This window comes from Canis lupus, chromosome 30, assembly GCF_003254725.2.
Source record: "Canis lupus dingo isolate Sandy chromosome 30, ASM325472v2, whole genome shotgun sequence".
In the NCBI taxonomy this organism is placed as follows: Eukaryota; Metazoa; Chordata; class Mammalia; order Carnivora; family Canidae; genus Canis; species Canis lupus.
Genome location: NC_064272.1, coordinates 13672745 through 13690087, shown reverse-complemented (window position 1 = coordinate 13690087; position 17343 = coordinate 13672745). Strand labels below are relative to the sequence as shown.

General features: G+C 41.0%; 1 protein-coding gene across 1 annotated transcript; it reads right to left on the bottom strand.

The window, feature by feature from the left end:
- Positions 1-15438: 15438 nt before the first annotated feature.
- LOC112675408 (monocarboxylate transporter 1-like) lies at positions 15439-16559 on the bottom strand (the record flags this gene model as incomplete). Its single annotated transcript, XM_049103991.1, has 2 exons — positions 15439-16492; positions 16531-16559. Coding segments are annotated over 2 exons (1083 nt in total), but the record flags the coding sequence as incomplete, so codon positions are not given.
- Between the last annotated feature and the right edge of the window lie 784 nt (positions 16560-17343).

Here is a 17343-nt window from a genome sequence, read left to right as displayed (position 1 = left end):
CACCTTAGGTAGCTTATTTCTGAGAGGCTTTAGAGATCAAAAGAGATATGAAAAAAAGTGAAGAGATTCAAAGCTAAAACATCAATTTGAATTGAGCTGCACAATGAGAATTTACTCCAGTACTTTGTAGCAATGTAATCTATAAATAACCCTCTGAGGTTCACTTGCCAATTAAGAATCATCACATGGCATGCACCTTAGATGTCAGGAGCTAATTTGCATGTCTGTGAAACATTAATTTGATGAAAATTTTAAAGCTTTATGCACTACTTATATCATAATTGGAAGCACAGTAAGTGTACCAATATACAGATTTTCATTGTATCCAATGTGCTTCTTAAAAGGCCACCTTTAAATGATTAGTATTTATCATTGTCTGTTGGAGAGTTTGCTTCAGTTCAGGACAACATATCTGTGTTTTAGACTTTAAATTATTTTTAACATTAACCAAAATGGAGATGTCTGGGAAAAGATGGTATCTACGTGGGAGACAGAGAAGATGAGAATCAGATTTATACCTAGAGGTAGCTGGTCAGATTTAGAAGTTTAAATCAGAGTCTGTGGCCTTAGCCATAAACATGTCACCCCGGGTCAATAATTTAGTTCTAATTTTTTTTCAAGTTTTTACCTTTTTTCTCCTTGAGTCTTTCAACAGTCAAAAAGAACAGTTTTGTGGGTGGTCCCTTCTAAAAGCTTAAAATGGTTGTTGATTCAAGTACAAAGGGAAACAACCAGTGGGCACTTACATTTAACTACTGTACTTAAGTACAGTACTTAGAAAAAAATATTGTATTTACATGGCCAGAAATTTCATAAACTGACAGCTTGGTGGAGTGAGCTTGCTCTCAGAATTGCCATATTTGTCAGTCAGGTCCAGCCACTGGCTGACTAGGTAGCAAGCAGAAAAGCCAATTAGAGACCAGGGAAGAGGGGAAGAAAGAGAAGAGAAATATCTGAAAATCTCCACTACCAAAGAATCACAATGATCTTTCCAACAATTATTTCCACTCTCAAGTCTTCAGGCTATTTGGAGATTAGTACACCCAGAGGGGAATTCTTTCTAATGAAAAGATTTGGTTACTTTCCTTTACCGGTTGTTACTATTAATAGTGTTTTTCCAGAAAGTGGAAGCTAAACTCATTAAAGATAAGGTCTGGATTTTTAATTTAATGCAACAGATATGCAAATATATGTTGACTCATTATTACCTAATTTGTTATGTGTGTATGAATGACTTTTCTATCCTGCCAGAATAGAAGTATCTTTAAATCAGAAGTCATGCCTAACTTTGGCTAGGGTCCTCAGCATTTGCAATATTAGACCTTAATAACTACTTTCAGATTTGATTGTATTTCTAAACACCTACTCATATTCATTTTGATCGTCTGTCTCCCCACACGATAAAAAATATACAATTCCACAAAATACATAGATAAGTGGAATAAGATAAAGTCACTGAGAAATATAACACACACATACATACATTACAGAGCATTAGATGATCAATAAATTACTCAGATTGGCTCTGAGCCTTCTTTTGGCCAAAGCAAAAGAGAAAATGTGATCAGTTAAGAAATAAACATTATTCCTGAGATTAAAAATAATTTATCATTAAAAGCTATATATAAAAAGTACACACAAATTTCCATTGTTCTATATCTTCATTTCATAAATGTCTACATTTTATCACTCAATTATGTTAATCTTTAAAGAAAATCTAAACAAATATTGGCTACTAAAAAAATCTAATTCAATACTTCTTCATAGTAGTTTATGGGAAGGAAAACTAAATTTAAGATTTAAATGCACTTATTTGAATCACTTAACCAAATTGTTCATGGTTGCATCCAGTTATGAAAATTGAGTGTCAAGTTTCATCTTCCTCATTAATCATTTAGTAAGTTCTAAACTTGTAAGAGGAAACCGAACCTTTTTAAATAAAATGTCTCCAAAATAAACGTTGACAATTTTTATTTTTATGTAAATAGAACAGCATTCCCTCCCCTCCAGCCTTCCTCACACACCTCACACCTGGTACCAAAGGAAAAAAAAAAGTATAAGAAAACAATGGGTAGTTTTCATCACTTACGACAAAGAAAAATTAATGGGATTAAAGTCATCATTCAAACCTAACAAAGCAAAGCACTATGATACACTATTACTTTGCCTTATGATATGAGAAGATAGTGCCTGAATTATTCAAATGTATATTAATGTGCCACACAGCTTGGACTTTTTTAAAGGTCAAAGAAGTATTCCTCAATGAATTTATTCAGTGAAACCTGCCCTTCTCTTCCTGTGTTAAGCTCTGACTCTTTCCAGGTTTAATAAAAGTTGTTCTCTCTCTCTTCACTCTTCCCCACACTAATCCCCGCATTTTCAACAGGAAGTTCCTTACAATGTTGAAGATATTTACACATAAATTTATGACATAGGATAAAAATAACAAAAGATTCAGAGTCAACAGAGTATTATTTTAAAAGGAAATCAATTGTGAAGAAGAGGATCAACATAAACTCAGCAACAGTCTGAATGATAGTATATAGTACAAATAATTCTCTATTTGGGGGTCCTGAGAAATTTCAGCAAGTGGTTGTGGAGTAATGAATGTTTGTAATTCATTAGCTACTATTTTAAAATGCAAAGCACACCATGACATCAATGATGTTCTTTTTAATCTCAGCAAACAGGCTATTACAATTAAAGCACTTTCAAAAAGACAGTATATTTGAATATAGATTTTGATAAGATTTCAATATTTTAATAACAATAATTCAATAACATCTCATAATTCTATAGAAAGAAGGAAATGTGTTGTAAGATTGGCTCAAAAATATATGTTTATATACACCAACCTTCTGTGCATATTTAGTAAGAGCTAGCATTTCTATCCTGAAAATGTCTTTTCCTTGGTATCCTTTAGTAAGGTTTCAGCATATCTTTAAGAAAATAATCACTGTTTACTTAAAAAAAATATATTTTTCCCAAGTAGAGAAAATAATAGATTTTAAAGTGCTTGATTTTCTTTTCTCACTTTCCATCTTCCTTCAGCTCCTAGACAACAAAACAATGGTTCTTTCTTCATGTGGAAGAGTAAACTCAATAAACACAAATGGCTAGGGGGCCTCACAGCAGTGAAATTATGGCTTCACAAGGACTTTTTTTTCTTTCTTTTTGAAAAAACACATTTAAAAGGACCTTTTTCAACATACTTTAAAGTCATGCATATTTCAATGACGTAATTAAATTGGCAACACTAAACATTGCTGATTGATAAATGAGGCCAAAATAATTAAGTTCTGTTTTTTGTACAATCAAGATTTAGTACAACAATCAATCTGGGTAAGAATTTGGAGTCAGGAGATTTCAGAAGATGAACAAGCAACTAGATAAAACTGGTCATGTGGGAAGGTGATTAAATGAGTATACAGTTTATACATAGCTGTGGATACCTTCCATGCCTTAATCTTCATTAGAACCTGATTGATTCATTGTTCATGTGGTCTCACACTAAACTGGACATGGTGTGCAAGTAGACAAACAAAAGAACAGCTGAGAAGATAATCCTATGCACTCAATGAGCGCAACTGATCTTGAAAATGTAAAAATACTAATAGGTTGAAAATACAGAAGTTTTTTTCAAAGCCAAAAAAAAAAAAAAAAAACCAAAACAACGAAGAGGCTCAAATGCTGCCACGGAAAAGATTAAGGAATAAACGTTAAGAGTCGTAAGAGTGTGTGTGGGGTGACACAATTTACTTCCACATGTATATTTATGGAACTGAGTATGTGGGATGTCTACTCAGGTTTCCAATTTTATTTATCTTCTACCTAAGTCTCTTCTTCCTTAGGGTAAATCACACGGTTTTCCACACCCTATTAACAACACCCGCACTCCGCATGGTCTTCCCTGTGGAATCAGACTATGGTCAGAAAGAGCTGTTCATGTTATTTCTCCTGGGGGCTGGAACTCCAGGCTTCAGCAGCCTGATGCACTTAGCAGGTCCATCAGGCGAGTCAGAGTAAAATAGAACCAGGGCGGCTGGGTGTGTTAGCAGCTACTGGGATTTACAACGAGCTACAAAGATAATATATCAATATATGTACATATACATAAATTAAAAAAAAAAAAAAACAACCCTTCTTGTCAAGAGCTTACTCCGATTAGTAGCCAAGGACTTTAGAGAAAGAAGGAATATCCTTCTCAGGAAAACGCACCTTCCTTTGTAGCGGGCTACAGAACAAACGTGAACAGGTGACATCGCTGTATTTTAGAAAAATGGGAAAACTCAAGAGTGTCCTACTCCCCAACAAGAGGCGCAAACACTGGCTGTGTTTTGGCATCTTCAAGTGTGGATGACCGTGTCTCTTGGACTCCAGGTGCACATGTCTGCCTCCATGAATGTTAGCACGCGGCCAGGGTGGAAGAGCAGTGAACGTGAGCACACTAGTGCTTGCCCGCTTGTAGAGTGGAAATTGCACTTTGCTTGTAGAAACGGATCCCCCCCCCCCCCCCCCCCCCGCTCCCGACCACCGCGCACACACACACCCCGGAGCCATGCAATTCAACCAGCTGAAAGCACACAGAGAATTAAACACACATTCAAAACCAGAGGGGGAGGGGGCGAAAACACAGACCCCACCCAGGAACCTCGAAGAGAAACAGGTGCTAGCAGGAGACAGCGGCCACTTGCCGGGATCACTTAAAACTCCATCTTCCTGACTCTGCAAACAATTTCTAGGGGGGGGGGGGGTAGTCCGCGCCCCGATTCCGAGGGCTTAATTCACTAGGTCGTCTCTGTGAATTGGAGTCGCATCCAAGTTCCGCGCTCAGGAGCGGGGTTCGCGGTCGGCTACCGCCGCCCTCCCCGGGCCCCGAGAAGTCCGTTTCCCACCTGGGGGACCCCCGCCTCCGAGCGGCCGCGAGCTCGCCCCGCGCAGTCGTCCCTCGGCCCGGGGAGCCCGGGGAGCCCGGGGAGCCCGGGGAGCAGGGTCTGCGTCGCCCGCCGGTCCCCGGGCACGGTCACGGCGAACAATGAGCCCAGGAGGGACCCACCCAGCGAGCGCCCGCCGCCCACGAGGGACGCTCCCGGCTTGGGCTCCGGGGCCGCGTCCTGTCGCGTCCGCAGCCCGAGGACAACGGGAAGGCACGTCGTTGCCTGCACCTGGGCGCCCGTAACCACTCAGTAAGCCTCGCCCAGAACCCCCCGGTAAAGATGCCGCATCTAAAACAGCAAACCCCAAACCCGAAGGGGGGCGGCGTGGCGGGGCCCCCCCCATGGAACCAGCCCACTTGGGGGGGGGGGTGGCACTCACTTAAGCCCGAGTCCGCGGCTTCCCGAAACCCCGGAGGATTTGGGGTGGGGGCAAGAGGTGGGGCCAGGAGCCATAAAGTGGCTTCCGCCCCCTCCCCCGGCCTGGCACGGCTCTGGGCTCGGGCAAGACACAAAAGACGGGCAGTAGCAGTGCCACCAACTCTGCGGCCGCCCGCATCCGCGCTGCGCAGGCGAACGCGGCGGCGGGGCCTCGGCCCGGGTCCCCGCGCCGGCCGGGGCGCGCCCGCAGGCTCCGAGCATCCCTGCACGCCGCCGGGCTTCCCGGGCGCTGGGCGCGCAGCCCCCCCCCCCCGCCCCCCGGCCCCGGAGCTTGGAGCTCCGCAGATAAAGAGGCTGAGGCGTGCAGAGAAAGGGAGAGAAAAGGCGAGACTTACTTGGGGGCGAAGACTCCCGCTCCGGACTCGGCAGGTGGCGGGCCCCGCGGCCCCGGCGGAAGGCGCTGGCGCGGCTCCGAGCCGAGCTCCACTTGGGCGAGCGCGGAAAGTGCCCCGGCCCCGCGCCGCGCTCCTGGCCGCCGCGGTCCCGGCGCTGCCCCTGCCCTGCCCCTGCCCCCGCCCCGGGCTCCCGGGCGGCTGCTCCGCCACAGACCACACCCTGTCACCTCGCCAGCCCTCCACCCCTTCCTCGTTGACACTTCCACCGGTTACTCCTCCGTCTGCGTCCTCCCACCCCCTCAGCCCACGTGCTCCTGCCGCTCCCTCGGCTCCAAACTTCCCCTGCCCCCGCCCCCGGCCTCGCCTCCCAAAACCCAGGGTCTCCGAGCCGAGGAAGGGTCCTGGGGCGGCGCGCCCCTCACCGACCACGGGGTCGTCCGCCGTATCCGCCCCCCACCCCAGCCGCCTGAGCGAGCAGAGCCCGTTATTGTGATCTCCTTAATGAGATGGTTTAGGTATCGTGTATCATCTATAAGGGTGTGTGTTATCAATATGTCCTATATCGCTTTTAATAGCAATCATTCCGGAGTGTCACTCAGTAATCATCCAGCAGCTAGCTAGCTATTGACCTTTGGGGTTTGGACTATCAGCCCAGCTTTCTTCATATGCAAAGGAAAAAAAAAAAAAAAAAAAAACAGCAAAATTCCAGAAAACCGGCTTTTGCCCAATCCAGTTTTTTTTTTTTTTTAATGCCCGTTTCTAGTGACAGCCCATCTCCCCCTTTTTCGCTGTTGTTATAGGATTATTCTGCTATTCACTTTTTCCCTGTTCCTGCAGACAAAATTAGAGATTCCTTTCTCAGGGACCCCCTCAGCACTCTGTGCATTTTCCGCCCATGGTACTATTCTCTCCGTGTGACTGCCTTCACTACTGGTCCATAAGTTTCTCCAGCAGAAGTTTGTCATGCTCTAACTTTATCAGCAGCTTCTAATGTAATCCCCAGGAAATACTATATATACTTGTATACTCAAAAAAACTGTTCAAGGAATGAGTGCCCTTTAAATGTGATGCCAACATTGGTGGTTTTCTATCCTGTTTAAAGGACTGAAACCCTCAATCACATGCTTGTCTGCAACTCAACTAATAGGTCATGTTGAAAACTAAAACCCTTTTACATTTGGCTGGGTGATTTCTCATACATTCTTTAATGTAACCCTTAAAACAAGTCTTCTTTGGAGGTGTTACTCACTCTAACTTGCTGAATATCACAGAGTTCAGAGCTCCTAAGCAGCAGAGCTGGGTTCCTCATTTCTCCAGACTAGCACAAGCTGCGTGGGGTTGGCGTTCTTATCACACCACCATCCTGCTCTGACTGCCCAATGCCACATCCTAAAGCGACCTACTAGCTCCATGGAAGAGCCTGCTCAACCAGCCTTTTCCAAGTACCATTTTTCCCTTCCTTTGTTCTCTCCTGTGACTCTTGAGCCTCCTAAGTCAGAGCTCTAAAACCAAACAAGCGAAAAACAGCAAAAACAAAAATTTCTCCAAACTCAGACCTCTTATAAGCACTTACTGTCTTAACTCTTACACTTAAAGAGATAAGTTGTTTTATATATATCTTGCCTCAGCTGTCCTGTGTCTTACACAGGGATTTATTTCTTTGGTTCCTCAATTGAAATAAAGAACAGATAACATTGTTAGAAGCATCATCTAACAGTCAGCCATTACTCTGAGCACTTTGTACATGTAATTAGCTCATTTAATCCTCAACAACCTTAAAAAGTAGAGACTATTTTATAAATGGGAAACAGACACAGAGGAGGGGCCACCTAGCCAGTAATTAGCTGAACAGGGGTTAGATGTCTGCCCCAGAGGCTGTTCTCTCTCCACCTTCAGTGATTCCTTGTACCTAAGAGATGTTAACAAATACTTCTAAATAATACATATTTATTCCTTTACAGGAAATAGGCAGAACTCCAGGTTATCGAGGACATGTGATTGGCCCTAATACCATCAGAACCGCTTTCTTTGGTGGTATCATAGACTCTGCCTCTGACATATATTTGAAATATGAGAGGAACACAACCCAGGCTCAAGGCTTCAGGTGTGTGTGAGACATCACCAAGACTTCAAGGTTGAATTCCAGGTCTTTCCTCATAGTCAGTGAAAGACATCCCCAGCTAAATTGACTGCTGGCTGAGCCCACCCAGATGAATTTGTGTTCTTTTAGGGATCCTGCTCTGTGTAAGTCAGCCCCCGCCCCAGTCCCTGTGGCAGGCTGAATAATGGTTCCCAAAAGACATCCTTGTATTAATCACTGAATCCTGCCAGTATTCTTTATGTGGCAAAAAAAAAATGGACTTTGCTGATGTGATTAATTATGGGTCTTGAGGTGGGAAGATTATCCTCATCCTAAATGCAGTTGCCATGTCCCTGTAAGAAGCAGCAGGAAATTTGACACTCAGAAGAGAAGGCTACATGATTACAAAATGATGCAGCCACAAGCCTAGGGATGCCAGCAGAAGCTGGAGGAGGCGAGAGAGGGATTCTCTCCAAGAGCCTCTTGAGAGAGCATGGTCCTGCCTATGTGATGATTTTGGTCCAGGAAAAGTGATTTTGGACTTCTCGCCTCCAGAAATGGAGGGAAATAAATATTTGTTTTAAACCACCAAGTTTGTGGCAATTTGTAGAGCAGCCAAAGGAAACTACTAGAGTCCTCAATCTAGAAGATGACTTCCTGTACCTAGGGTTGAAATAGATGTCCCAAAGAGTTGGTCAGCCCCCTCTACTGTGGTTGGCAGAGCCAATCAATTGATAGAGAAAGAAGGGGGCATTTGACCCCCCAGCATAATACTATAAAAAACCCCTATAATTTAGACTTTGTCATTACCTCCAAATAATAAATACATAAAATAACTGGGATACACTTACACAATTTAAAGTAAACTTGAAATTTTATTTTTGTTTCCCTCTATTTGACCATATACCTAAAGTATACAATGGTTTAATATTAAAATACATATGCTATCATTATGTGGTGAATAGCAAAAATATATCTTGATTGAGTTAGAAGTGTTAATTTGTAAAATGAAAAAAATGTATAAACACTTCATAAACTTTGTAACACATTTTGGAACTATTCTTACATTTCATTATACTTGAAATTCCAGAACAAAGAAACAAACAAAAAATGTGGCCTAGACTTTTTTCACCTCTGAGAGGTCCTAGTAAGTGAGATGAAGAACTTTGATGAATTTACTAAATTTTTCTTTCCTCTTTTTTTTAACTAGGCCTACCAGAAAATACAGGACACCCAATTAAACTAGAATTACAGATAAATAGCTAGTAATTAAAAAAAATAGCTAGTAATTTTTTAGTATAAGTCCACATGCCATTCAATATTTGGTACTGCAAATCCTCTCTATTTTTTTTTTAAGATTTTATTTATTTATTCATGAGAGACACAGAAAGAGAGACAGAGACATAGACAGAGGGAGAAGCAGACTCCCTGCGGGAAGCCTGATGTTGGACTCTGTCCCAGGACCCTGAGATCACGACCTGAGCCGAAGGCAGATGCTCAACCACTGAGCCACTCAGGTACCCCAATCATCTCTATTTTGAAAGCTGTTGTTAACCATGCATTATTTAGGATTTGGGGGCATGTTTATGCTAAAAAGTTATTTATTGTTTATCTAAAATTCAAATTTAACTGGGTGCTCTGTATTTTTATTTGCACAATTGATAATCCTAATTTTGACTCTTAAGTCTATTATGCATTTTCCCATTCTTTTCCCTTCCCCAGAACCTCCACCTTTCCCCCTTAGTTTTCATTGGGACTAATTTACGTTTACTTAAAGCAAGGCTAAAACAAAATTTAACCCTTCACTGCTGGCCTAGGTTCCAAAGGCTTGCTGCATATAGAAGCAGAAGGAGAATGATGTGAGTCTTCTAAGATTTGGTCATAGGGCATAAATCTGGTCCACCATTAGAGGATTTCCCATTAGGTTACACAGAGTATTAGGCATGCTACTATTTATCATACAAATAGTAGATTGGATTAAGATGAAGACTTGTTTTTCCCTTTTGAACTCCTTCCCCATCACTCACAGGCCTTTGAATTTAGTACAGTAATTCTGGCCAGCAGTAAGTACATATTCCTGGTTCATTTTACATTCTTTCCCTATAATTTCTGGCACCTAGATGTATAGTGGAAGGGGCGGGGGCAGAAAGGATAATTTGTGTGGCCTGTATTAGAAACATGAGCAGTACAAATAAAGCAAGTCAAATAAATCACTAAGTTATTTGAGATTTAGTTTCTTCTTCTGAAGAAATAGAACACAAATCCTCATTCTACACATTCTATATCTCGCTTGTTATCATATTTATATCTTCTTAAGACATCTAACACTCTCCCTTTTGAATTAAAATTATTTGGGGAGACAGAGTCAGATTTGGATACTAGTACTTTTGCTTTCTAGTTGAGTGAACTTGGCAGGTTTTTAATTTCTTTTAAAGATTCTCAAGTGAAAACAGAGGGATAAACTAACAAGAATCACCTCATAAAGTTGTTAAGAAATTACATGAGAAAATATCTACAAAATGTTTCACATAGGGCCTCAATATAGTTTAATCAATCAATAAATGGTAACTATTTTTTTGGCCTTATGTGATATTATCAAGCCATACAATGCTGTATTCCCCAGACATGTCTCCTACAATAATGTGCACATATTAAGTGCTCAAAGCATATTAGCTGAATCAATGGACAAATGGATATAAGGTAATTTATATTAAAGTGCTGTGAAGTTGACAAAGTGTTATAGAATTTTAAGAGGTTAGTACTAATAGTAATAATTAATAAGTAATAATAGGTAACACCACTGAGTCTTTGATTCTGGCTCAGCTTTGAGAACTGCACTGCAAGAAATGTTTGATGCCTAACCTTTTTCATCAAAAAATTCAAAGAGAGAGATACTGTCTACAGAACAGCAACATCTACTGATCAACGGAAAATGTTTCATTCATTCCACTTTGCTCAATAAAAATTCCCTATCTTCCTCCAAAGACTTTTTACTAAATTTCTTTTACTGCACCTATATTAAGTTTTATTTAAATCTGACAGAGAAAAAAAATAAATAAATAAATAAATAAATCTGACAGAGACTGCCCCTTTACCCCCACAAAAATGGTTTTTGTTTGTCTCTCCCTCTCAGAGTGGGGTTCGGTGGGTCATAGCCAAGGTGGTAACCCCAGAGTCCTGAGGGATGCAAACTCCAAATTCCCTGAACTGCCTTTTGAGTGATGATGGCTCTTGGGTCTCCAGAAATCACTTGTCTCTACACTAGAAATAGAAGGGGAAGGTTAAAGGGTAGGAGGGTAGAAAATGAGCCCCCATTGCTGAGTCAACCTTCTTGAAAGAACTTTCCAAAGCTCTCTGCAATGAATTTTACCTACCCTGGGTGCACGAAGAAGCAGGGGAATGCCACTTTTAGCAGGACACATTGTTGCTTGAATGCAATTAGGGTTCTGTTACTCAGGAGAAAGAAGAGAATGGATATTAGGCAAATAATGAGCATTGTTTGCCATTGACCTCTCTACTTTTCCCTTTCATCTTCATCTTTTAAGTCCTGCTTTGTTACCCAATCAGCAACTCCTTGAATGCTCTATAACCTGAATAATTTCTTTCTGTGTGTGCCTTTTTCACTATTTCACAAATCCACTGCTTTCTCTTTTATGTTATCCACACACTCTTTTTTCAGTTCTTATATTGGTTGCTTACTCACCCTAAAGTTCTTTGTACATTTTATTTTTATTCAATTATCAACTTCTCATACTATCCACTATTTTCTTTCTCTGTTGTCCAGCTCTGCTCTTTGACTCCACAATCATTGACTTTATGCATTTTTCTACATTTAATCCAGATGCTTTCAGAGCCTTTGATCTTTTGTAATCTAGAAAACATTAGTTTGTAATATGATGTCTGGTATTTGCTTCAGAATAACTCAGTGTTGGAAGAGGGGGGAAAGTCAGTGGTGTACAAATGAAACAAGATTAGCCATCTGTAGGGGATCCCTGGTGGAGATCCCTCAGTGGTTGAGCGCTTGCCTTCGGCCCAGGGCATGATCCTGGAGTCCCTGGATCGAGTCCCACGTTGGGCTCCCTGCAAGGTGCCTGCTTCTCTCTCTGCCTGTGTCTCTGCCTCTCTTTCTCTCTCTTTCTGTGTGTCTCTTGTAATAAATAAATAAAATCTTAAAAAGAAAAAGATTAGCCGTCTGTTAAGATTATTGAAACTGGGTGATGAATATGTGGGGATACATTATATCATTACTTCTAATCTTGTGGATGTTTTACAAAGTATATAATAAAAATTAAAGAAAGAAATGATTGCTTGAATCTCGATTTTGCAGACTCTCAAAGTATAAAGTCATCCCCAAAATTTCTTCAGAAAATTTTGGGAGGCTTACACTGTGTTGGCCACTTCCACTTTGGGGATTTTTTTCTCACATTGGTGGCACTCTGCTATCCACATCTTCTCATATATAACTGTCTTTTCAGCAAATTACAAACACACATGCATATTCCTTTCACACAAAGTAATTTGAATAAGGTAGCCCTTATGAAGTGCTATTGGCCCTATGCAGGGTTTCTATCACATATTGCATAGGTATGTAAAATAATACCTTTCTCTTCTTTCCTTTGAGCTATGTGTGGCCTTTTAACTTAGTTTCCTTGAGATATAAACAGAAGTTTTGTGCAATTCCCTGCTCCTCTACCCTTGTTTTTTCCCCTGCTAATTGAAATACAGACCTAAATTTCAGAGCCTGGCCAGCCATCATGGACCGTGAGGCAAAGCTGTTAGATGGCAAAGTGACAGGGTAGAAAGAGCCTGGGTCCCAGAAAACCGGAGGCTACCATGTCAGGCCTGGACTGTCTTCCTTTGGTTTTGTTTATGAAGGCAAGGGGAGTAAACATCTATCTTATTTAAGCCATTGTTGTGTTATATGTGTTTTTTCTATTACGTGCTGCCAAACCTAATCCTATTTGATATACTTACCAAGGAATTTTCTTTTTTTTTTTCTAAACAAGTGCATTTCCGAGCCTAAGAGAAATTCTATTGCCAGATATTAATAACTCTTTTCCTCCACCTTATTACACCTAATTCCTATAACCATTCCCAGGTCCAGTGATAGACCCTTTCTTCTCTCCTTGACTTGTTATTGTCTAAATACAAATGCATTGCAATGGTCATCTCTAAGTGGTTTAAATATTAATTTAAAAGAAGAATATGTTGACTCTTTCAGTTGTCTATTGTTGCTAACAATTCACTTCAAAACTTAGTAGCTGAAAATAGCAATGTGTCATTTTTTTTCTCACAAGTATGTGGGTTTACTGGGATCAATTGGATAGGTTCTTCTGTTCCACACAATATAGCTGAGGTTCCTCAGGGAGGTATATTCAGCTGGAAGATCTGTTGTGGCTGAAACGTTGACCATGGCTTCTTACCTTTAGGGCTTCCCTCCATCTGGCCTTGCATTATTTTGTTGTCTAGCCTAAGCATCTTCACAGCATAATGGCTGACATCCAAAAAGGGAGATTCTGAGGGGACAAGCCCTAAAGTGCAAGTACTTATTAAACTTCTCCTTTCATAATTCTTGCTAATTTCCAATTAATTTCAAACCTGCAGATGAGGAAACTGAGTACAGGGAGTTTTAATGATTTATCCAGAGTCATGGATTTGGTCAGTGGCAAAGTCAGGTTTTAAAACTGGTTATGCTGACTCCACACCATAAGATGCAATTATGGCTGGGACCGCAGAGTTTGGAACATGATTATTGTCTATTTTACATATGTAAGCTTTGGCTCTCCAATTATTTCCAATTAGAAAATCTAAAGGCAGCATATTATGCAGCTTTTCAGGGTAAAATCATGAGTGTGTTTTGAAATTTATAAAACATCGCACATCCAAAAAAAAAAAAAATCACACAAATGCTAAAATGTGAGAGCTGCTTTATCTTAGTGTATCCTCCATAGTGCTGGCTGAGAGTTGCTGTGTTACACATTAGTTGCACACAGTGTGACTAAATGCTGTGTCCTCTGGAGCAAGGCTGGTGCATGGCTAACTTCTGGAGGGATGGGGGGCATGGGAGAAGGGCTATGTCTTTCTCATGTCAGTTGAATTTCCAGGCATCACTCTGCTTCCCTCAGAGTTCAGACTCACTCTTGCAACAAATGCAGAAAATATACAGAAACCCTTAGATGACCGGTTGAGTTTGCATGAAATCATCACCGTGTGTCATCACTAGCAAAGAAGTCTGAAGGGAACACATGGGGCACCTTTAGCATTTTTAATGATGTCCACTTCAGTTCATATGCCAAGGATGCAATGAATTCAAGTCAGTTGTCTTAGGAAATGCTTGGAGTCCAAAATGCACTGCAGTATAATTTATTTTGCAGGAATATCACAAAATGCTTCACAGGTAATTATGTTTGATGTAGAAAAACACAAATTCTGAATGTGAAAATTTGTTACGCAGGTTGCATTTAGAAAAGAGGTAGGTAAGGTTAAGGCAGATTGCAAAGACTAGGGAAATAAAATTTTCAAATAATAGGATTCTGAGAGTCTTGTTTAATTAAAGGAGTGATGGGGTAAGTTTTAAAAGGGCTTAAAAGTGAGAAGGAATTCCTGTAGGGAATCAGGTTCCTCGTGTCCTTTGGTGTAAAACCTACTAACTATACTTAATTAAAGTAAGGGTAATTACATTAACATATTTAATATCTTTTGTTTCTTGTGTACCACTTTGGTCGTCTGTGCAAAGTGACATGCCCTCCCCTGCCATCTCCTACTCTCTTTCATGCTTGCCCTACTCCAGCCACATTGGTGTCCTTGGTGTTCTTCACACACACCAGGCCCACTCCTGTTTCCTATGCCTGTAACATCTTTCCTTCAGCTGTATGCACAGCTAACTTTTTACCTCTTTCAAATCTTTGCTTAAATTTCACCTTCTCTATAAGGCCCTATTTAAAAGTGCACCCACCCCCAATCTCAGTATTTCCCAATATCTTTCATCTGCTCTGCTCTTTTTTAGATCAAAATCACCTTCTAATAGCATAGTTTACTGTCCACTTTATTGTTTAGCTCCATTTCTGCCTTGTCTGCCTAGAAAGCCCTACAATGGCTTGAAAGCTTTTCAAGTCTATTAAATGCTTATCTCAAGATTAAAAAAAAATTGGGGGGGGGTACAAAATGGTGGTTTTATTAAAGCATGGGGACAGGACCCATGGGCAGAAAGAGCTGCACCTGGGTTGTGAGGGGTGGCTGATTATATACTTGGGAGTTGGGAGAGATCAGAAAAAGGAAGGTTTTCAAAAAAACTTTCCTATGCTAAAGAGGACCTACAAGATACTGGAGGCCTTGCCATAATCAAGTTAAGGTTGTTTTTCTCTCTAGCAAGACATTCACATTAAGACAGTTGGGAGCTCCCTGGAGGAATGTTACGTATATCCCACCCAGGAGAGGTAAGGTTGGGGGTATCAGCTCATGCTTGTCCTCAGCTAGCCTTCTGCCCCCTCATCAGTATGACTTCCACACAGATGTCCACTGGCTGTGGTGAGCAGCACTAACAGAACATGATTCAGTAGAATTTTTAAGGTATTTTTGGTTCAAAGCTCCTCTGGTTATCCATGATTCAGATGAGATGTTTCTTCTCTTTAGGGCCGCATGGGCCTCTCTATTCTATAGATTCTGCTGCTTTAATAACTTCTCTTGGCTTCTTCTCTTGCTGCTTCTCTGCTTTCTGCTCTTTTGCCACAAGTTGATAATTGATGCCCATGCTAATGAAGAGATAGATGCCTGCAATAATTAGGATCACGCCACATGCCCAGTAGGCGTATTTGTAGTCTCTATAGATGTCATTCAGACGACCTAAAAGTGGTGGCCCCAGGGGGACAGGACAGCATTCCACAATGGTCAGCAATCCCACGGCACTGGAGAACCTCTGGGATTCAATGAGGTCCATCAGTGTTTCAAATAACACCAAACTGAGCCATCCAAATGCAAATCCAAGGAAGCCCACATAGACACAGAACCCAGTGTAGCTAGAGGATAAAGGTGCTAGTAGATGACACACTCCACTTGCAACAATAGAAGCTGCAAAAAAATACTGAACTCGAGGTCTTATCCACTTGGTGTTGGCTACAAGTCCCATAGAAGGTCTGGCTATAATATTGAGAAAAGACAGAATAGAAAGAAGGAAGGCAGACTTCTCACTAGAGTAATGTTGACTCTTGGCATAACTATTAAGAAAGACTAAAGGAGTAGCCAGCCCAAAAACCATGATCACATTCCCAGAGAGGTATTGTAGAAAGCCTCTGTGGCTAAACAGGGATAAGTCCAACTGTTTCTCAACTGTTTGAAAAACCAATGGTTTCTCTTCTTTAGGGTTTCTGCCATTAAAGTCTGTATTTGTATCACCTGTTCCCTTTTTCTCGTCAGATTTTCCAGCTTCCTGAAGGGATACTTTAGACCTATCTTTCCCTGCACTGGTTGGTGGCAGCCCTATTGGTCGCATCAGGGCTCCAGCTACACAGCAGTTTAGTAGGAGGCCCCCAAGAATTAGAAAGCTTCCTCTCCAGCCAAAGATATCAAAGAGAGCCTGATTGAGGGGAGCCAGAGTAGAGGGGAACACAGGGCTGCCTGCCATGACCGGTCCATTAGCCAGTGGTCGCCTCTTATAGAAATACTTGCCAATAATGGTCAAAGCTGGATTCAAGTGGGAGGCAATGTACTAGGCTCTTGAGATAAGTTGATAAGCCCAAGACCTCCAATGAATCCAATGAATCCAATATACAAGTAAAGTTAAAGGTAACACAGAAGATGCTCAATAAATACTGGTTGAATAAACAGTAAAGCTCTCAATTGTGCAATGTCTATTCTTAAATAAGCCTTTTGTGACACCTTAATGTTTAGACTTCACATTGCCATGTGGTTATAATAGAGCATCATGCTTAATGTCATGAGAAATGAAGAGCGAGTTGTATGAAAAAAAAGAAATTGAAGAAAGGATCTGAACCAAAAGAAAGAGAATGTTGTTCTGAGATAATATAGTTAGGGAACAGATGCCCTAATGCCACAGTTCTAGTTCAGGATCTCCAAATAATAGTCCTAAAAATTGAGCTGGAAGAGACATAGGGCTAAGAATAACCAGTATGGTAGAGACATTTGATTTGTCTCACTTTCAAATTAATCCCTGTTTGAAAATTCTGACACAAAATCGTTCCTCAAGAAGATTCTTGCAAATATGGAATTACTAATTACTTTATATTTTTAAGGTTTAGTTAGCAATGAGTTTGCCGACTCCAAAACAGGAATTTTTCTAAAAGGTCCCATCTCATGTTCAAAAACTTCAGGTGGTTAGTACAAACTGGAATGCTAAGGTAAAAGTGATTCCTGGGCTATATTCAGCATTAAAATAAATGGCCATCAATATTGATGGCCAATGTCTGCCATGGGCTTGGAAGGTGGGAGTGTGACATTAATGCCTATATTTACCACCCTGGGCCTAAAAGATCTCTAAGTTATATCATGTTCTGTGAAAGACAATGTATTAAACATTAGCAAAAATTCTTACAGGAAA